A 24214-nucleotide genomic window follows, 5' to 3' on the forward strand; every position below is an offset into this window, starting at 1 on the left:
AGACTTCATCGAACACATACGAGGGCTGGTCAAAAAGTTCTAAGGCTGACAAACAAAACCAACAATTGTGAAAGTGTTTTTTTTTTGTTTTTTTTTCAATATAATCTCCTTGCTTTTCAATACACTTCTCATATCAATAGTGAAGCGCTTCAATTCAAGTCAGGAAGAAGGTTTCTGAAGCCACCCTGAAAAAAACATTCACGGCAGCTTTGAGGTCATTGTTGTCGTCATAGCGCTTTCCACGAATGTGTTCTTTCAGTTTAGGAAACAGTTTCTTTGCCGGTGGAGTGGAATGGTGCCATTCCATGGATTGACGTTTTGTCTAGGGATCACTGTGGTTCTCCCAGCCTTAAACATACCTGCCAAACGTTTAACAGTGGGATAGCTAGGGCACTTACCCCTGTACACTTATCCCTGTGACATGCGGTCATGAATTTCTTAGGGTGTACTTTTTTCTAAAGTCAAAAAGTATATGACTGCTCAGGACCCGCTCTTTTCCATTTCTGTGTCCATTTGGAACCCTATCACGTTCAACTGGCTGTCCCTTATATTCAAACGGCCTCAACAGACCAAATACACTTGCAATAAACTACACACTCAATGTATTAAATTGACTAGTTTACTTTGTTATGGCCCAGAATTTAAAGTTCGTCAGGCTCAGAACTTTCTGACCAGTCCACGTACAAATAGCAGGTTACAATATACAACATTCTGGCCGTTTTCTCAAAGTTGTAATCACATCGAAGACTCACTCCTATTCCTCACATAGATACAATGAAGCCCAGCCCCATAGCTGGAATATTGCTGAGAGCAGCGTAAACAAACAAACAAACAGTGTCCCCACCGGGTGTGATATTGCTGGAATATTCTCCCAAGCGGCGTAAAACCAATCTCATCCACCCATTACCTTGATATATGAAGTAATATACTTTGTATAGTGTATTATCTTTTCCTATCTTATATCAAATCAGTTCCCACACACTATACAAATATATAGATAATGTATCACGTTCCTGTCGTCTTAATTCCGGGTAACCAGTAAGAAGACCGGGCCTTGTAATAAGCAGTGTAAATCAGCATAGCATTATAGAGCAACCCGATAACTGGACACATATTCTCTTATCTAACTGGGGTCCATTTTTTGCCAATATTTCAAAATGCCCTTCACGTTGATGACATCGGTGGGGATTTGTATGACAAGCCACGTTTCAGGACAAAGCAAAGCGGTCTTCCCAACAACCGACTATGAATAATTGGCTTGAAGTACTTTGAGATCCCCGGGACCATTAACTGGCTTACTGTACATGTTAACACTTCAAATTCGATTACTCAGTTACGTTCAGGCGTGTTTATAAATGTCCTTGTTACAAGTGGTCTGTCAAATCTGTAGTGTGCACTTCAATGACTTACTCGATGAAAAATTATTCGATTTTACTCATTCATATCCACATTCAGACTAACCCTGAATGCCCACTGACCAGTCGTGACTATTCGCTAGAGCACCTTTTCCTGCTAAGTACAAACAGTATGGTAAAAGGAAACATGTGTCCTGCATGAGGTACACATATGAAATTGTCTGAAGATCCACCGTTACTTCCGCTCACTGCACATCAAATGCTTTTATTCATGATGTATGACTAATAATGGCAATATGACAGTTTCGTGTGACTGATGATTACGATTGACATATTTTGCTTGTTTCATTTGTGGCCACCACCATACATGGGTGTGTACTTTCTCTTGCCCGGCAATTTGGTACTGGACGGGATGTAAACCCTCTGTGTAATGAGTGGCTTGTTGAGTTTCAATTTAGTATCACGAATTGGAAGTTATTACGAATATCATGTCATCACGAATACCAAGGCATCACGAATATCATGTCTTCACGAATACCAAATCATCACGAATGCCATGTCATCACGAATGCCAAGCCACCACGCATACCAAGTCATCACGAATGCCAAGTCATCACGAACACCAAGTCATCCCGAATACCAAGTCATCCTGAATACCAAGTCATCCCGAATACCAAGTCATCCCGAGTACCAAGTCATCCCGAATGCTAACTCATCCCGAGTACCAAGTCATCCCGAATGCTAAGTCATCCCGAATACCAAGTCATCCCGAATACCAAGTCATCCCGAATACCAAGTCATCCCGAGTACCAAGTCATCCCGAATGCTAAGTCATCCCGAATACGAAGTCATCCCGAATACCAAGCCATCACGAATGCCAAGTCATCAAAAATGCCAAGTCATCACGAATACCAAGTCATCACGAATACCAAGTCATCACGAATGCCAAGTCATCACGAATGCCAAGTCATCACGAATGCTAAGTCATCCCGAATACCAAGCCATCACGAATGCTAAGTCATCACGAATGCTGAGTCATCCCGAATACCAAGTCATCCCGAATACCAAGTCATCCCGAATACCAAGTCATCCCGAATACCAAGTCATCACGAATGCCAAGTCATAACGAATGCTAAGTCATCCCGAATACCAAGTCATCCCGAATACCAACTAATCCCGAATACCAAGTCATCACGTATATCAAGCCATCACGCATACCAAGTCATCACGAATACCAAGTCATCCCGAGTACCAAGTCATCCCGAATACCAAACCATCATGAATGCCAAGTCATCCCGAATACCAAGTCTTGCCGAATACCAAGTCATCCCGAATACCAAACCATCATGAATGCCAAATCTTCACGAATGCCAAGTCATCACGAACACCAAGTCATCACGAATACCAAGTCATCACGCATACCAAATCATCACGAATACCAAGTCATCACGAATACCAAATCATCCCGAGTACCAAGTCATCCCGAATGCTAAGTCATCCCGAATACGAAGTCATCCCGAATACCAAGCCATCACGAATGCCAAGTCATCAAAAATGCCAAGTCATCAAGTCATCACGAATACCAAGTCATCACGAATGCCAAGTCATCACGAATGCCAAGTCATCACGAATGCTAAGTCATCCCGAATACCAAGCCATCACGAATGCTAAGTCATCACGAATGCTGAGTCATCCCGAATACCAAGTCATCCCGAATACCAAGTCATCCCGAATACCAAGTCATCACGAATACCAAGTCATCACGAATGCCAAGTCATAACGAATGCTAAGTCATCCCGAATACCAAGTCATCCCGAATACCAACTAATCCCGAATAACAAGTCATCACGTATATCAAGCCATCACGCATACCAAGTCATCACGAATACCAAGTCATCCCGAGTACCAAGTCATCCCGAATACCAAACCATCATGAATGCCAAGTCATCCCGAATACCAAGTCTTGCCGAATACCAAGTCATCCCGAATACCAAGTCATCCCGAGTACCAAGTCATCCCGAATACCAAACCATCATGAATGCCAAATCTTCACGAATGCCAAGTCATCACGAACACCAAGTCATCACGAATACCAAGTCATCACGCATACCAAATCATCACGAATACCAAGTCATCACGAATACCAAATCATCACGAATACCAAGTCATCACGAATACCAAGTCATCACGAATGTCAAGTCATCACGAATACCAAGGCATCACGAATACATAGTCATCACGAATACCTGTAAATAATCGAATCTCGGAAGACTTTATGATCAAAGTCACATTCCGACGCTATCAACCAATTAGACATTCAAACAATTTTTTACAAAACTCAAAAAGTTTTATATCAGGAGGTTTTCCATGAGACATTTTATAAATCTTTTTATGGATGGAAAGTTACCGGGGGGATCCTTATGTTAATGACTGCCTTTGTGGCCACTGCCCCAGAGATAAACCTCTGTCAACAAACACGATACCATCAGTAGCGAGATGCTACGAAGCGCCTCGAAATACCCTGGTTTAAACCACGCTGGTGTAGATTATATAACCTTTGTTCGCCCTTTGATATATGGCCACTGCCTCCCGCTTGTGAATGGGGAAGGTGGGGGATCGGTTACCGGCTGCAAAGTATCAGTTTCTTCTCATCTCGTGACGGTATAGTAGCCGTATAAGGATTAACTTTAAAGTTGAAGATTTGATTGTTACAAGTGTTTTTTTATGATTGTTTAATGGTTAAAACATTGGATTGAAACTACACTAGTGCGTAATCTTAAGATCTTTTAAGTTTCGAAGTAATCACATCATTTTGTAACATAACAATATGACACAGCGTGATGTGCAGTATTCAGAGCGCGTAGTGAATTAAAAGAAATTACTTTCGAAAGAGATTCTAAATATTATCTTTGTTAAAACATGGTCGTAAACTCCCTTTTTATATTAGCTGTAATATGTGGTTTCATATTTCTATATCAAATAATCTTGCACATACTTGCCTGTGAAAGAGATTACTGTCATTTTCTGATAGAAATATTCTTCTTTAAGCAACGCAGACTGAGTGTGACCCGACTGATGTCACTAGTGTTCATTCTATCAACCACTGGTTCAACTATTTACAAACCGTTGCTGAGGGTTGTGTAAAACAACATTCACTTACTCACTAATAAAATGGAACGTTTCCGATTGAAATTTATCTCTACAGGGAGGTTTTGCTTATAGGGGTTTTGTGAGATGAATACGAGAAACATATTGATACATTATTTGATTGACAAACATGTAAATCATTCAGTGGCTCTTCACCGACTCGATCAGTCATTTTAAAAAAAGGAAATCCCGTTAGACCGGAATGTTAAAATGCGAAGATTCAAGAGAATTTTCCCGAAATTATAATTTAATTAATCAATATTACGAATTACTAGTGTAGATGTTACTGACAAAATCATTCGGAAATCGGTGTTTCACTTAACCTATTTTACTTTATGTATGTATTGCACTTATCATCATCATCATCATCATCATTATTATTATTATTATTATAAAAAGTATTTTTTTATAACGGTTATTACGCAGCGTACTGTCGTCGCTAGAATGTCTATGTGGTAAATAAAACGTGCAACCATCCCATCGCATGCTGTCTAAGCTGACGTTGGCGTGTCTGACGAATGTGAGAAGTCCCAAAAATACCATGCAGTAAATCGCTGATTCAGCAATATAATATTTGCATAACACCTTCTAAATATAGAATGGTTTGGTATTACATCTGCCTTAAGGCATGGTGATATGTATATATTTCAACATTGTTTTATCCTTCCCAAACGCCTTACAATCCGCAGCTGACATCGTATTAATTACTCGGATTTAGGTAAAGCTGAGCCCTAAACTAAAAAAAGGAAGTTATGCTCTTGTAATTCCAACCACGTAACATGATTCAGCAACATGTGTTACTGGCATGGTTCCCCGACGTTTATCTATGCTAACCAGTTCTTAATCTGAGGTGAACGACCGATACGCTTCCCTAATGACCGGCCTCAGCTACCATAACGACTCTCTAATGCATCATTTATCTACATACATTGTCAAAAATGCTGCCTCCTTATCACGATATGCTTACCCTTACCCGGTGTCATCACTGATTTCCATTGATCCATTTATATTCTGTTTACCGTTATTTGCCTTGGACGCCCAATGGAATCAGTTTTGTGGGAAACTCGAGATGGTTATTCCCTAGCGTTGACGTTTCTTATACATTTGATTGTCAATAAGTATTTGGAAGAAAATGAAAAATTGAAACTTTATGGATCCAATTATATCTGAAACGTCAATACAAACAATACAGAAATTGTTAAATATCCATACAACCTTCACGTCTTCATATCACAAGCAGCGATGTTCTGAAACTGGTCATGCATACTGTGCCTGATATCATTGCAATAGTGGTGCGGGTGTATTAATCTATAAATTTAAGGGAGGGTTTTATATCGTAATAATTGGTCTACAAATGAGGTGAGTAATATTTCAGCGACATCACGGCAGTCTGTAGATGTCCGAACATAAGCCGGACAAACCAGCGTTTGGGTGCATGAACACTTACCCAGGCCGTATTGTACGATCACACGCAGGTCAAACATATTGGGTACTTGTTTTTCGGCTTGTATGAAAAGCATTGTCTACTTGAAACATTTTCCTCCCCATGAACCCCATGGTTTGGCTTCACATGAATGGTTATACAATATGCATACCAGAGACTAAATCACATAATCAAGTCAGTGTTAGAGCTAGGATCGTTTTGACTTGTAACTTACACTGAAAATAGAAATAAAAGAGCAAAGATTAATATCATATAACTATTTTTTTAAAGGCAAGAACAACAACATTTCATGATGGTATGTTTCAAAAGCTTATGTTTTATATTAATATACGTGCTTGTAATATACTTTGTATCAAAGGTGAATCTCATTCAACTGAATCACCCCTTGAGTACAGGAACCTCGTAATTTGCGCTGTCAAAATACTTAGTACATTGCAAAATGGAGACATCGTTAATCTCATCACGCCAACACCTACTCGTCATCCCATTATCTCACGTCTGGCCCTTCCACACTGACACAACCATAAACATTTCTTACTGAATGAAAGGGTGTAAAACGGGCTCCACGGCCATCATTACCCATTCAAGGAACTACAAATGTGCAGCCTCATCAGAAATCAGGGTTTACTCACAGCCTCTCGTGCGTGACATACCATCGTTCTGGTCATTAATCAAATTATTGCACTAATCTAACAACATCGTTGATGATGCTATCATGTTTTATACCCTGGTGATAAAGAGTGTTGTGTTACTGTACGTGATTGACTCCGTGTTTAACATCAAATCTGAAGACATCAGCGCATGGGTGATCTTATCCCCTTGCTTCAGCTCCATAGTGTCATATAGTGTTGCTGCCTGTGATAAGATCATACTCACACCACGAGGTCATTGACATCAAATCGTTCCCATTAACACCTTGACTAGCTTAGCAATTAATCTAAGCACTCAGGCCCGGGTTCATTTCCCCACATTGTGAAGCCGTTTTCTGCTTTCCCCAGGTGATACTGTTGGAATATAACTAAAATCGGAGTAAAACTCAATCCACACTCACTCACTCACAAATCCACCAAAACACCCTCCCACGCACACAAAAAACTCACTCACATCACACGCTGTCGCCACTGTATTATGTACTCGTGAGTGCAGCGTGTGGCTTCTATTTATTCCCTTCTTGTCACAAAGCTACCACATGAACACACTCGAGCATTGACAATTTGCACTACAGGGATAAGGAACCTTTGAACCATTACTCACAGACTTGTTCTATAATTACCATGTAAAATGTCGATGTACTTGATACGGTATTCAATAGTTGTGTAACGATAACATCACAAGCCAAAGTTCTGACGGAAACCTGTCGCCGTCGGTAACATAAACTGCTGGACAAAAGAAAGTATACACTTGAAAATTTAATTTCACCAATTTAGTTACAAACGATATAAAAAAACGTTACTAGGTTTCAAACAGTCGCCGAAATACTGCAAACTTAAGGTCCCAAACACAGCTCTGATCCCCATATAAAATACATATCCATCAAATATCCATTTTGTTTTGTTTTTGAAGTTTAAGCCACTATTATAGGTGTAAACTTGATTTTGCCCGGCAGTGTAGGTAACGTCGGGATGACTACAGGAGGTCTGAAGTAATAAAGCATACGGCCCGGTTCAAGTGTCTTTTACTTATGTGATTAACGTTCCGAGGTTACAGTCTGTCCCGAAACCAGACAACAGTTGATCGTATGACATGACCGTCGCTTCCGATCATTATGGCATATATTTCTTAACTGTAATGCTATCAGATACAGTGAGTGAGTGAGTTGGGTTTAACGTCGTTTTTAACCGCATTTCAGTTATATAACGGCGTGTCAGCTTGATGTGGGAGGAAAGTCCGAAGTGATGCAGGTCTTAGACGTTTACCACTTTGGTGAAACCCACGAGCACGGGTATGGTGCTGACAAACCTAGAAACACAATCGGGGCGAACCGGGATTCGAACCCACCATCATAGGTTTCTGGCTTGCCCAAGGGACGCAAAGCCACCCGTGCCCCCCCTGGGCCTATCAGATACAGAACAGGCTTGACGGAAGATGTCTATAAAGTGTTGATAAATTATTCTCCAACCATAAATTTGGAAATTGTAAGTTCAGTTGGTCAATCAGATGATTCGAATCACGATAACCACCTCTGATTGAAACAGCTGATTTGACGATCGCAAGCGGTGTGTTTACCTAAGTAACACTATATTCACTTAAATTTAAAAAACCCAGTATGATGTAAAATACAAAAGGTAAATGCCAAAAACCTCATCTTCCCATGAAGGCAACACGTGGATATTATTCACCAAACCGGTTTCTATCATTACATGATAAGATTTGTTTGTTTGTTGTTTAACGCCGCAAAATATGACGGCGGTCTGTAAATAATCGAGTCTTAACATGACAAACCAGTGATAGATACTGTGAGTGATAATCAACGCCATGGGGGTACATTGACACATACTACTACTACTACTACTACTACTACTACTACTACTACTACTACTACTACTACTAATACTAATACTAATACTTCTACTACTAATACTACTAATACAACTAAGGCTATTTCTATAGTGCAAGATTCCTCATCACCGAGGGACATGCTCAATGCGTCTCACAGCATATCTACATATATACAACAGAGAGGGAACAGTAAGATAATACAAATATACACAAACAGTTGTAGCGTTCCAAAAGTTACGTTTTGAGACCAGACGTAAACATAGTGATATCAGGTGCATCTGTTAGGCTAAAGGGAAGGGTGTACCATAGTCAAGGTACAACAAGTCAAACGCTTACTCAAATGCTTAAACATTTACTCTTGGCATTTATCTCACATAGACCCTTGTTTACCTCTTCTAATTTACATGTTTGCAACTGCACAACAGCCATGTTGTCTCCTAGCGGATACAGCAGCAGGTTCTGCGTAAGGACGCTCTTACCCTAGAAGGATGATCCGACTCTACAACGTCTCCATCTTCCCTAGAAAGGTACCCCATTTTACTCCGAGTCATGACACGCCCTTCACCGGTGTCAGCCAGCACTCTACTAACCACTCGGCTTTCTCTTATCTGCCTGTCTTATTCAAAGATTGTTATATCTCCAGCTGTTTATCCGAGTCAGGTACAGGTTATTAAAGTTTCGTTACTTTGTCTTCTTCATTGTTTCAACTTATTCTGATATAAATTTACGATTTACTGCTCTTTATATTTACTTTTACGGGAAACACAAGCAAAGTGTCTATGAAATACGTCGACGACCAAGATAGCATGGAGATTTTGTAGTTTTGATAGCGGTACTGTTATGGCATTCGAAATTCATTGCTGATTTATTATTCACTGGGTAAATATTTATCCCATATTACAACAATAACTATTTGATAATCATGAAACGTCAATTATCTGCCGAAACAGATTCCATTGGGCGTAAATGGCAAAATAACTGTGAAAATTATATGATTGGATCACAGAGAAAGGATCATTAAGAAGGTTCTCACGTGGCTGATGAAACAATAGACACAAAGGCTCTATCAACGCAGGTTTTGTCTTAGTCATATCAGTTGATAAGGTGTCTGTAAATATAAATAAATTCAGGTAAATGTTAGAGTCGACTGCAGGCATGTAACACCGATTCGGAAACGTAAGATTCGGGGATCATATTGACGAAAATATACATACTATCAACAAATATCCACGAAGAACAGATTACAGTCGAACCTCGTGGTGTCGAACCTGGATATGTCGAACTCCCGGCTCTCTCGAACTCACCTTCCCGTCCCTACGAATTCCTTCTTTATTTCTCATCATTCGAACACAGGTATGCACATCACGACCTTGTTTTAAAGCGAGGTTGCACGTCACGTCACTTACAAGGACCTTCGTTATTGATGTTTCTCATTGAATGTACAGACCTACCACAGAACGCCAACAGGCGTTAAATGTATAGATATCTTCATGACATTTGTCTATTTTGCACACTAAATTATAAGAGTTGACAATATATTCGAAAACAACAAGTTAGCAGCAGCTGGAATGCATATGGTCGTTTTCTGAATATATTGGCGACTCGTAGCCAGCTCAGCTCATAATTTCAGTGTGCAAAATGTACTCATATTTCTGGTTGTCGATTTTTAGTGTGAAAAAATAACAAATAGCAAACATTTTCATATTTTTTAACACAAGTTAGTATTTTCTTTGGTAGGCCTGGTATATATAGGATGTCAATAAACATTGTTTTCAGAAAAAATATCATAATTTCCATTGCAAATTTTAGAATACAAAATCATACAAATGTTAATATATTGTTTGGACAATTTGGCAGTGCAGAGTCAAACTAAAGTAAACTCATATGCTCCTGCTATTTCACCTTAATAATCCAATTGCATTACAACTCAATATTCCAAATGTATTAAACCCTTAATCACTGTCAACCACGACATGGCTTCTAAAGACACCGTCCAATGACAAGAGCGTTGTTGTGTAGAGCCTAACTCACAATACATGTTCCTCTTTGAAATTCATGTTGGTTCTATTTTAATAGTTTATCAGCGTCCGTGTACAAAGTATGTCAAGTGCAAAGATAACGCCCTAACCTAAACAATGTATAAGTGGGGATACAGGCATGTTAGTCCCTTCATGTAAAACCAACACGCACTCTCTGACCAGTACCATATCCAGTAATGTTAAAGGGTACAGCCGACATAACAACTGTTACCAAACTACGTCACTTAAGTCAAATATGCCGGTCCATTCGGCTTATATGCCGTTACCTACATAATCCCGTCATAATAATTTCACTACACCGACACCTTCGTATACGTTCGTATATTATTACGGCCAATTCATTTTGAGAAAAGTGTTTGTATGGTTGATAGACGTTAGGTAAATAATTATAACGCGACATGTATATAAGAGTCTCGGTTGTCGACAAATTGTGTTGTGTAACGTGATAGTTACGTGAACTATTGAAACTAGTGAAACCAATATGGATTCCACAAAATACTGCCCGAGATAAATAATAGGACTGAGATTACCCGGGTGTGAAGCAAGGTACCTCGCCAGAAATCCGTTAAATAATAGGGTCACCCTGAAGTGAATTCTTAAAACTTTGAAATATGTCACAACAGGTCGTATTATCTGTATCACTGAAGGTCACTCAAACTGATACTGGGAAAGGACGAGCAATGTTAACAATTTTCATGACCTTATCAGTGATGTGACCTTTCAGGCTAACCGTATGCGGGTGTGTTAAAACGAGTTCATATGAGACATGGAGTGATAAAAGAAATAAGATAAAGCAACATGTATCAACGCTAACATCTTCAATTATTTTTCAACCATGTGAACGTCAATTCCTAAATAGGTATGGAAGTGTTTTTCAAATGGTGAATAGCCAACCTGCCTAAATCGATGCCTGACATACATATATCAAAGGATGCAGAGAAGGATCAATGAATGATGCTGAGCTAGCTTGGGCATACTGGTGCTATCCCTAGAATTGTGAACACGGTAAACGATACTATTAAGCTTGCGTACGTTAAGGGGCGCGTCCAACTGTTATGTGTCGACTTTGCGCCATAGGTTGTCCAGCAACTCATCCACGTAACTAAATACATTCTCCTGAGAGATTGAGACCATAAAAGCGTCCTTGATATTTCACAATACAGACGCCTGGCTCTATCAAGGCAGTTCCTTGTATAGAATACAAAAATGTAAATCTGAGTTGGCGATCTCGAATACAGGCCTCCCTCTACTACCACCCTGATTACAACAGTTCACAGTTACTTGTGTAAGTATATCATTTTATCAGAATGTGGCATAACCTGCAACAGGATACGTATTGTCAGCCGAAACCTGCTCAGCGTGTGTATACTTTCAACCATATTTATGAACCTCCTCTCCGCGCGTGCAAATAGTCAAATGGGTTTTTTAAACGACATTTATCTTCAAACTCATCAAGTGCAGCTTGTCTGATATTTTACACATAATTATGAAGGAATACTTGCTTTCACATATATTAAAGTTTGAATACAGGTAAAGGGACTTGTTAGGACAGTTACACACAAGGAGAAGTCATTTATTGTCTTCTTGTATGGTGTTTTTTATAGGTCATTCTAATTTGTTTACTTAGGAGGAGGGGACTCGACGATGACATGCAACCGAGATATCTACTAAAGGTGTATCTATACAGTCGTCACAACAGACAACAACCACTCTTGAAATCATCTATCAAACTCTTGAGCTGAGTAAAAGGCTTCTGAGATTACCCGGCACAAAACGCCGTATTCACCTCAATAGCCCCTTCCCTTCAGATATCTCGAATCCTCAGATACCAAGGAATCCCCGTGTCTAGACATCTGTGCAATGACGATAGAATGACAGGTTAAGAATCAATAACGTCTAGATATATAATTTGACCTGAAAAAGTATTTTGCGAAGTCAGGCGAAATGCATTAGTTGAATGATACGTGTAGTCCAAGAAAGGTAGAAGTCAAGTTACTTATCAACGAAAGTCTGAGATGGTGTGGGCATGTTCAGAAAAAGTATATCTTCTTATCTCAACTTGCAGTGGTTAATCATGGGTTTTAAAGGTACTAAGATAAAAAGGACGACGCTAACTTGATATTAACCCACTGTGGATGTCATTTAATGTACAAATAGTCGAACCAGCAACATACAGTTGGTTATGCATGCTTTACAATGAGAAAACATTGGACGGTGTCCATTGCTTTACATCATCAGTATGTGTCCCATGAATATAAAACGTCAATGGAAGGACATCACAGCTCTCTATTATCCCACGAAACAGATTCCGTCGGGCGTTAAAGGCAAAATAGCGGTGAAAATTATAAGAATGGACCACTATGGCACATGCTGACATACAAATGTAAGCAATTTCTTACCTCAGAATCTTCAAATCAAAAGATATTTTACTGACCTATTAAAAGTATAGTTTTAATACAGGTTATCTGAACAGTGATAACATAATCTTTATGGCTGCTCCTGACAACGAGCTTTTGTTCATTGATATTTTGGTCATTAGGGTAAACAAGTTAAAGGTGGTTTTAATGTTCAAGAAGAGGTTATATGTAGGGGGTTGAATCGTCCAGTTGTGACAAGGAAGTGCCACAGAGTCTATATCACAATTATTTCATCACAGGACAAGTATTAATCCGGAGCAAGATATGGTTAAATTACTGATATTGTGTGACCAAATATACTGTCCTACCTGTCCAGACTGATGATTCTCTTCATGTTCCACGTCAAAGAGTATTTCTTCGTCGAAGAAACTTAAATGTGTTGCAAAGCCACTCACTGATCTCATGGTGAGCGAAATGACCCAACACAACAGCAGTACTCCTCACGTTCAGTAAAGCACACGATACCAAGACTTTGCAATTACCCACAATTCTGATTGGACTGTCAGACCGTGTGTATAATATGTACTATAATGTGGATGTTTTCACGTTACCTCTAGTCATTGTCTTTTGTTTACTCCATTACACCAAACATTTAACTCGAACAATGCTAGGGTAATCTTACTCGTGGCCGATTGGTTGTAGTGGCAGAACTGGAGGCAGGGGCTGATGTATCTCTTGTGTCGGGTTGCGTTACGGTCTGGGGACCGGGTTGACTTTCAGGTCGAGTAGTGCGTAAGTGATACGTCTTCTTCGGGTGGGTCTGGTAGAGGATGGAGAACGGTGCTTATGCCCGAACGAATCAACGAGGACTTCTGAGGTCAGTGTACTGTGTCTTATGACACATTTCATATAGGTTGAATGAAAGTACAAATAATTCGATGGAATGTACTATACCATTTATTTGGTGCAGCTGTATAAGGTTAGACTTCAATGGCAAAAGAGTTGGACACCTGTCTTGGACGGGAATCAATGGCCTTGTTGCAAAGTTTATAAATAATTGGCATGACTACGTCCCCATACATGCATAGTTATCTGACGAGGTTATTTTGAAATACAATACAAAACGCCAACGCCAACGCCAACGCCAACGCCAACGCCAGAGAATGACCAGTCTCAATTATCTGATGAAACAGACCTCACTTGACGTATAAGGTAAAATAGCGATGAAAACAATGTAAATGGGTCATTGAAAAACAGTAATAACACCAGGTGTTCGTGAAGGAAATATAAACTTCTTATGTGCTGTGGTCTATGAACGACTGGAAATAACGACACCATCCTCCATTAAGGATGTACTTTGTAATAACAGCTGCCTTGTGTATTTCAGTCTTGGTTGTTGGGGGGCGGTCGGGTAGCCTAGTGGTTAAAGCGTTCGCTCGTCACGCCGAAGACCCGGGTTCGAATTCCGACATGGGTACAATGTGTGAAGCCCATTTCTGGTGTCCCCCGCCGTGATATTGCTGGAATATTGCTAAAAGCGGCGTAAAACCATACTCACTCACTCACTCACTTGGTTGTTGGCTAACCATTTCATATTCAGTTGCATATGAGGAAGCTGTGGGTTCGGTTGGTAATTAGATGTAAGATAGTGATGCTACGTCCACGCGTAAATTAGGACCGCGCATTCACATACCATTTTAATCTCTCTATATATTTTAAATATGAGATAAAATAAGCACAGTAACGAATTATACCGTACACGTTAGTTTAAACATTGCCAAATGCAATAAAATGCAATAATGTTGCCTTATTTATTTACTGTGTAAACAAACCATGAATTCATGTGCATCCTTCAAATTTAAAGATATTGTGGTCTCAAAGTTTCTCATGGGTCACGGGTGGCTTAATGACCAAAGGAGGGGCAACTCGCTGTATAAAATCTCCAACCTACTAAGCTCGACTGATCTTGGGTTCGATTCCGAAAATCAATAAATGCTTTGTCAGCAACGTACCTGTCCTCGCGAGTGTCACTAAAGATATTTTGTTTGTTTGTGTGGTGTTTGATGCCAGCTATACGGCGGCGGTCTGTAAAAAATCGAATCTGGAGCAGACAATCAAGTGATTGATATCATGAGCATTTATCCACTCAGTTGGGATATGATGACATGCATCAACAATGTCTTTGATCCTGACCACCCGACCCCGTTAGTAGCCTCTTACGACAAGCATAGTAGCCTCTTACGGCACTCATGGGTTGCTTAAGACATATTCTAACCCGGATCTTCACGAGTTCACTAAAGAGTTAGGTCTCGATTACCTTTGTCACCTTTGGAGTTGTCCCCCACATTAAGCTGCTCCTTAACATGAATAAAATAGTTTAAAAACGGCGGTACCCAAACCCAATTAAATTGGACGCAGTGAGCGATGATATTCCAGCTTTATGTCAAGTAACTGTAAATAATCTGGAGTCTGGACCAGGCACACCAGTGAATCAAAGCATACACAACGATCAACACTATCAACCAATGGCACGCAATAAGCCATATCACAGTGCCTGTCTATTCATTGAAGCCTACGACAAGAATGGGGGACCCGGAAACCTCATTAAAGATAATATTGTGTGCAAGATCCGACTTTAAATAAATTTCCGTGTCAAAGAAAGTATACACTTGAATTTGAAACTGGATTTAACCCAAAAATTACAAACGTTATGAAAACGTCGCCAAGCTGAATGCAATCGCCGAAACAATGCAAACGTATGGTCCAAAAACGCAGTTATGATACCCTTATCCGACACATCACCATCGAATAACCATTGCTTGTTCGTTTCATTTTTAACCACCATCAACCATGGGTGAATCCTTTCATTTGCCCGGAAGTTTACTTATTTGTAAGAGGCGACTAACGGGATCGGGTGGTCAGGCTCGCTGACTTGGATGATGCATGTCATCGATCCCAATTGCGTTGATCGATGCTCATGATGTCAATCACTGGAATGTCTGGTCAAGACTCGATTATTTACAGACCGCCGTCATATAGCTGGAATATTGCTGAGCGCGGCGTTAAACAACAAACAAACGTATTTGTTCAAGTATCCACATTTCCTACCAAAAACACTATTATAATCATGCAAAGTCACAAGGTGACTTTATATAGCAGACACAGCAGGTACAAGGATGTAGAATGTTAAATCTAAATAGATGTCAAAGCTGACATTCGTCAAGTATTTGAAATGAATGGCTATTCCACATATCTAATCAATTCATATTGAACTGTTTTTGCTGTGAGCTCTTAGCCGAGGTCAGATCACCCGAGGAAGGCATGTATATAGGTAAGCTGTATTTCCTGGCAAATGTAATAGCGATAACGCCAAGGCATTTGCCGCTTGAACCAACAGACTGAAATGATCTAAGCGTTTACACTCAGTTCAACCCGGTCATTACAAGTATGGTAAGTATCAATGTAATGAGTGAGTGAGTGAGTTAGGTTTAACGCCGCTTTTAACAGTGTTCAAGTTATACCACGTCGTGTCAGCTTAAAGTGGGAGAAAAGCCCGAAGTCATGCAGGTCTTAGACGTGTTCCACTTTGGTGAAACCCACGAACATCGGTACCAAGAAAACTAAGCGGGGTGAACCGGCTTTCGAACCCGCGATCATAGGTTTCTGGCGTGCCAAAGGGACGCAACTCTGCACAGTTAATTGGAGCATCCGTGTCCCCATTTACTCTTGTAGTTTCTTTGGTGTAAGTATTGATGCTTGTGGAACATATGAAATTGGATTTGACAAAAACATTACGAACGTTATTAAAAGGCTGAAAACAATCGCCGAAACACTGCGAACCTTAGGTCCCAAACACAACCATGATACCCGTACCAAATACATCACCACCGAATAACTATTCTTTGTTTCATTTTTAGCTACCGTCAAACATGGGTGTATACTTTCTTTCGCCCAGCAGTCTAGGTGGTGGTGATCATAAGTCACATATGTTTCAACATTAGGGGATACACATTCTAATACGCTTCATGTAATACGTGCTGCAGCTAACTATAAAGGCATACACCTTTTCACAAAACACATATACGTTAACATAACATTAGTCTAAAACATGGATGATTCTCAAGAACATACCTGCATTATCCACTGTAAAAACCATGTATCCGTGTAACATATACAAGTCGGTAAATTAAACGTCATGAGATCCAGGGGCCGTATACATATAAAGATGGATGGCAGTGAGAAGGCCCCAAAGAATGTGGTCCAACCTTTCCACCCTGTATAAATCAAGTGACCAGTGTCCAACATGGGGTCAACTGGACAGCGCCAAAGGGCGATCCGATATATGACACGCAAGAATGAATCCATGGCCTTCAGATTAATAACAAAATTGCAGGTTGTCCAGAGATCCATTACGCTTAGCCCTACATCTTGAATGTACATACTGATGAAAAGAATGGGAGGATGTCGGGGAAAACAGATTTTTATTCGGAATTATTTTATGGGCCAAAATGAAATCCACAGCATATTCGCCAGGGCAGGGAGCACATAAATCGTATAGTGAAAATATCCATTCAACATAATCCTAATTTGTGAGTATATATGCCAGCTATATGAGTGCGGCCTGTAGATAATCGATTCTGGACCAGATAATCGATTTCGTGAGGAACGATTTACGCCGCCGTGGTACGATGACACGCAAATCACCGAGCTTGACCACCCGATCCATCTGGTAGCCTCTTACGACCAGCATAGGCTGTTGGGACTAATTCTAACCCGAAAAAACCCATGGTCCTGATTTTGGAATTTAATCATTTTGTAATGGAACAAAGCAGTAGCATTAATTTTTATTTTTTCTCTGTTCCCTTATTTGTTGTTGTCAGTACATGTACGCTTACCATATAATATACATGTATGTAGCAACTGTTTCGTTCTTAACTGTGACATTAGTGATGCAATATCATGTTTGCTGCCATATAGTGATATCGCTTGTTGATAGAACATCCGTGACATGTAATCGGCAATGTAAAAGCTTGTAACCAATAGACCATTGCGCCACTCAGGATAAGTAACTCGAATAATGTTAAGCACCAACCCTTCACAGCCCGAAATGCCATGTAACCACTGCGATGTATCAACTAATATAGCATCTTCCCGAGGTAAGGGAGTTAACTGTTTATAAAAGTCCAGTTTCCACCCTTGCCAAACTAGGCTGGAATTTCGTGGCTCGATGGTTGCGCAACCAGTGGCTATTACGAGTTGTGTCTCTTCTAAGTCCCTCCTAATGACATATCAGATTCCACCTATCATATTGCATGTACTTGCATTTGCTTCAAACAAAATAGTGGCGCCCAGAGAAGACGATCTGATTGATAAACAGGATCCATATTGTAATACAACGGGTCTCACCTCGCGAAGTGCATCGAATTACTTTAACACCTTGATTTAAGATTTGGAAAAATTACCGAGTTTGGTTTCTGTATTTCATATTGTAAATTTGTAAACAAGCAAATGTATTTCCTCAGAATATTTATACATGATACAATTTTTTTTTTAAAAGGCCATTTTGTTTGCATATATATTGCCTCGGAATGGCGTTTTGAAGCGATACACATAAGGAATAGAATGTATGGATGTCAGCTTCTTTATTATGAGGAACACAACCTTTCGGAGTATATATTTACCTGATAAAGGAGTAAGCATATTCTCCGAAATGTTGTGTTCCTCATAATAAAGAAGTTGATATCCATAAATTCTCATCCCCAGGAACAATATGTAATTGTATATAATTTGTTCCAGGTGTACAGTTTCTGAACTATCACATCAAAAGGCGAAGTTTCTTAAGATAGGAATATATTACCGTTAACAGGAACTATATTTGTTAACCCCTGCAGTCAATATACCTACAATCAGTTGTGTTCTTTTCGTATGATACAATGGACAATGACATCAATAGAACATTTCGTTAAATGAGACCGGAGACAACAACCACTGTTTGTTACACACAACAATCATGCATATGGGCAGTTAAGTAAATATTATATGTGACTGCATCAAAACCTTTCAGAGAAATAAATAATATATATTTTTTTGTATAAAATTAAGTGCTTAGAACTATTTAATTGTGGAGAATATGTAGTTTGCATTCTTTAAAATTTGATTTCAAAGTCAGTGAAACATTGCACGCTTACCCCTGTTAATTTAATTCCCTATTAAAGTGAGTGAGTATGGTTTTACGCCGCTTTTAGCAATATTCGAGCAATATCACGTCGGGGGAACACCAGAAATGGGCTTCACACATTGTACCCATGTCGGGAATTGAACCCGGGTCTTCGGCGTGACGAGCGAACGCTTTAACCACCAGGCTACCCGACCACCCTAATTCCCTATTAAAAGTGTATTGGTTACGACGGTATAGGGACTACGGGAGGACACGACAAAACAAATAGTTCCATTACATTTCATACATGTTGTGCTTATCTGCTTAAAACCCCAGTGAATGGTGACACGATCACCCTATACTATCGCATCTGGTGTTAAACGTTTTGAGGGAATCATTCTGAATGGTGTTGATGTCGAGGTCAATTAATTAATTTCTGACAAGAGTACCTACAGCGGAGCTGGGTATGTAGTCGTCATTCCAGGCGCGCGTGTGGGTGTGGTTTTCAGAACAAATTTTTTAATGAAACACAATACTTTCCTAAATCCTGTAACTGAACACCACTTAGATATTGTATAATCTATTTATAGATTACGCACTGGTACGTAAACGTCTGAGACTAGTTGATAGCTGTTACCATGGATACGTGATTAAATGTGAGTCTATATGAGTTTAAATAAACCGGCAAGAGTGACTATTTCAATGGTTTTGACCATTAGACCATTATGTGGATACATTTGAAGTAAATTAATTTGTGTCGGTAAACTTAGAAATGACTCCTCTCTCCGCCCCCCCCCCCCCCCCCCCCCCCCCCCCCCCTCGCTCGAAAGCGGTTGAGGGAATGAGGGGGGTACTTTGCTTTTAACAACATTCCAGCTTATCATGATTATCATAAAAAAGTGTTTTAGATACATATATATTATCAATTTGACCAATCGAACGCGGGTCATCGACGTGCGAACGCTTTAACAACCAGAAGTTTAACATGTTTACGACAAAATGCATATCATTGTGTGTTATCCTTATAATCTAATCATGTTTAGAATCTCAACTTGCGAAACGCATAACTTATCACGAACTTGGTACAATATCAACATAAAATGTACAAATAGACCACGCTGAGTTAATGGTGGCTAGTACAATTTACACTTGTGACGACATAGCATTAGCGTGACTTCAGAACGGTTTATACCTTGGTTATTACGAAATAGCATTAGCGTGACTTCAAAACAGTTTATACCTTGGTTATTACGACATAGCATTAGCGTGACTTCGGAACAGTTTATACCTTGGGTATTACGACATACCACCAGCGTGACTTCAGAACGGTTTATACCTTGGTTATTACGACATAGCATTAGCGTAACTTCAGAACAGTTTATATCTTGGTCATTACGACATAACACAAGCGTGACTTCAGAACAGTTTATACCTTGGTTATTACGACATAACACCAACGTGACTTCAGAACAGTTTATACCTTGGGTATTACGACATACCACCAGCGTGACTTCAGAATGGTTTATACCTTGGTTATTACGACATAGCATTGGCATGACTTCAAAACGGTTTATACTTTGGGTATTACGACACAACACCAGTGTGACTTCAGAACGGTGTATACCATGGGTATTACAACATAACACAAGCGTGACTTCAGAACGGTTTATATCTTGGGTATTACGACATAGCATTAGCGTGACTTCAAAACAGTTTATACCTTGGTTATTACGACATAGCATTAGCGTGACTTCAGAACGGTTTATACCTTGGGTATTACGACATAACACCAACGTGACTTCAGAACGGTTTATACCTTGGGTATTACGACATACCACCAGCGTGACTTCAGAACGGTTTATACCTTGGTTATTACGACATAGCATTAGCGTAACTTCAGAACAGTTTATATCTTGGTCATTACGACATAACACAAGCGTGACTTCAGAACAGTTTATACCTTGGTTATTACGACATAACACCAACGTGACTTCAGAACGGTTTATACCTTGGTTATTACGACAAAGCATTAGCGTGACTTCAGAACGGTTTATACCTTGGGTATTACGACATACCACAAGCGTGACTTCAGAATGGTTTATACCTTGGTTATTACGACATAGCATTAGCGTGACTTCAGAACTGTGTATACCTTGGGTATAACGACATACAATCAGCGTGACTTCAGAACGGTGTATACCTTGGGTATGACGACATACCACCAGTGTGACTTCAGAACGGTGTATACCTTGGGTATAACGACATACCACAAGCGTGACTTCAGAACTGTGTATACCTTGGGTATAACGACATACCATTAGCGTGACTTCAGAACGGTGTATACCTTGGGTATGACGACATACCACCAGTGTGACTTCAGAACTGTGTATACCTTGGGTATAACGACATAAAACCAATGTGACTTCAGAACGGTGTATACCTTGGTTATAACGACATACCACCAGCGCGACTTCAGAACGGTTTATACCTTCGGAATTACGTCATACCACCAGTATTACTTCAGAGCGGGGTATACCTTGGGTATTACGACATACCATTAGCGTGACTTCAAAACGGTTTATACTTTGGGTATTACGACACAACACCAGTGTGACTTCAGAACGGTGTATACCATGGGTATTACAACATAACACAAGCGTGACTTCAGAACGGTTTATATCTTGGGTATTACGACATAACACAAGCGTGACTTCAGAAAAGTTTATACCTTGGGTATAACGCTATACCTCCGGCGTAACTTAAGAGTAGTATATACGAGAGGTATCCTTATATTTACCAAGGTGTGATATAGAAACAATTCATGCCAAAAACATATTCGATACCACGCGTGTACATATTCCAGTTGCTTATACCCTTTGCATTAACCGACCGCCTCCGTGGTCTAGTGGTGGCGCGTCCGCCCGGAGAATGGATGGACCGGGGTTCGATCCCCGTGGGCGTCATACCAAAAGACGTTGAAAGATGGTACTTGCTGTTACCCTGTCTGGCGCTCGGCATAAGGGGGGCTAAAACAAGGACTGCTCGTGTTAAACTGCGGCATTGTATCTCTGTGTGCTAGCACTATAAATCGGTCCGGACTAGAACACACACACACACACACACACACACACACACACACACACACACACACACACACGCACGTCACTGTATAAGTGTAATAATCTTAGACGCGACGTTAAACCCAATTTCACCTCACTTCACCTATGAATTAACCGCATTCGAGGAAGCTATAGTTATACATGTTTGTTTTTTTATCCCAGTGTGTGTGTATAGAAATTGGACAGCTTGTTGCGCACCCCCGACACTGACACACTTGCTGCAATGTCATGTGATGCTTTCAGCGGGATTTCATCAGATAAGAAGCACACTCTACCCATGAGGGCATTTAACTTAACGCTTTACGCTTCAAACTTTTTAAGTTAAAGAAGATCCCAGCGCGTCTATGTGGTCTGTCCCTGTAACTAACGCCTATGAGATATGTAGCACTAAACACCCCAGCCGTCGTCACAAATGAGATCAAGTGATAAAGTTAGTGAATAATTGTTTTTAACATATGCCCCTCGTAGCCGGTCAACCGTTATGTAATGTCTTACAGGAAGCTTCAGGCGCAGTAAACTAGGTATCATTAGTCGTCATACGGTGCTGCCTCAGCAGTCATTCACTGTCTAGTATAAAAAGATACATAAACTGTGTATGAATTAGTTTAAAAGTTCAAAGGGCTTGTTGACAACTATGTTTTGGAAATCCTCATCTTATTTTACTGGCACGAAACACCTCCGATAAACTACGAGACGTAATACAAGTGACATTAAATGACGCCCTAGCTGATTTGATGATTCGTAAAAATATATATCTATTGGCTACAGTTTTCAATTTGATCAGCTGTACGGAAATGTTACTAGCCCAATTTAAAAGTCACTGTCACTTGGCTAGCGGGCAGGCATACAAATGCTGGGTTGTCGACCTGAACGGATACCCTGACGTGTGACATTATCGTCATTTATTACCTACGAGGGCAAACATATCGGGGTTCATAAAAATAATATGTGCCCTAGGGTCATATCACGGCACGAGTGTATTGGTGATGCCATTCGAATCTTCTTGTGACACGAGGTCGGAATGACGTCACACTAGAAACGACGACGCTGAAGATTGTTGACGTCATTCAACAAATGGTGCTGCTGTTGCAACTTGCTGTCCTTTTAGGTAAACACTAAAATTCACCTCTGTATGTAGACATCTTCTTCCGTAATAAATAGAACATAATATTCGTGTTCATGTCATTCTGTGTTTACGACACCCGTGCCTAAATTCCGCCCTCACTCGGGAAATACCGGGATTTAGAGACTCGTGTCGTAAACATAGTATGACATAAACACTCATATACTATACCCTATGTCCCAAGACAGTTTTCCCATAATATTATTAATAATTACATGTATATATCAAGAAAGCTGAATATTTCGTTTAAATCATGCAACCTTCATGGTAAATGTTTGTATTAGAATATGTAAGTGCCAATTAGAAAGTTGTAATATCAATGAAGTCACAGTTTCCTTATGGATTTCAACTTTTTTTAAACTTTTGGTTGACTGGTTGTGTTTTGAAATATCTATTGCAAGAGTATGTCTCCCTGCTTCAGCTAAATTATTTGGGCCTAGTTTTTTTCCACCGGGTCTACGGTGTTTTGGAATGTACTGACACTCAGTTTACTCTGCTGAGTTTCAGACACTGCAAGCAAGTGCTTCATTTGTCAACTCTGTTCTTATTATACGGTCAGTACAGAATAACTATGGTCATATGAAGAGATCGGGTGTTTTTTTAACTTCATTTGAGCGGTATATGTATGAATTGAATATTAAATATTTGAACTGAATAAGTAACATTTTTGCAAAATAAATTGCCATGTTTGCCTTCAGTTTCTACCAACGCTCGAGCCCTGCTTCTGCTCTTATCGCCACCCTTAAGTGCTAGTTTGACGTACTTTAAGCATTAGCATTCCAGTGAGGTGGCAGGTGTCCTAGTACACATACTATCGGCATTGCCCACAACACTGTAAACAACTTATATAACGTAAATTAGATAAAACCGATAAAAAATCCCACCGAACTCAAGGTCTTCATTATGGATTATGCTGTAATAAATGTGGCATTTATTAGGGTATTATGTCTTCCGGAGATACAATGCTGCGTTCA

General features: G+C 39.9%; 1 protein-coding gene across 5 annotated transcripts in view; it reads right to left on the reverse strand.

The window, feature by feature from the left end:
- The window catches only part of LOC124143837 (MLX-interacting protein-like), an 86346-nt gene that overhangs the window by 5383 nt on the left and 56749 nt on the right, over positions 1-24214 (reverse strand). Inside the window, exon 1 of one of the 5 annotated variants that reach the window (XM_046512953.2) lies at positions 13210-13548. The exons of 2 other annotated variants lie outside the window; for them this stretch is intronic. In XM_046512953.2, the coding sequence (XP_046368909.1) occupies positions 13210-13305 (96 nt within the window). In that variant the 5' untranslated portion in view covers positions 13306-13548. Of the gene's footprint in view, positions 1-8835; positions 9059-13209; positions 13549-24214 lie in introns of those variants that run through there. 2 more of the 5 variants (XM_046512955.2, XM_046512956.2) reach the window with 2 other exon arrangements.

Source organism: Haliotis rufescens, unplaced genomic scaffold (assembly GCF_023055435.1).
Source record: "Haliotis rufescens isolate VD_foot unplaced genomic scaffold, xgHalRufe1.0.p SCAF_5, whole genome shotgun sequence".
Classification (NCBI taxonomy): Eukaryota; Metazoa; Mollusca; class Gastropoda; order Lepetellida; family Haliotidae; genus Haliotis; species Haliotis rufescens.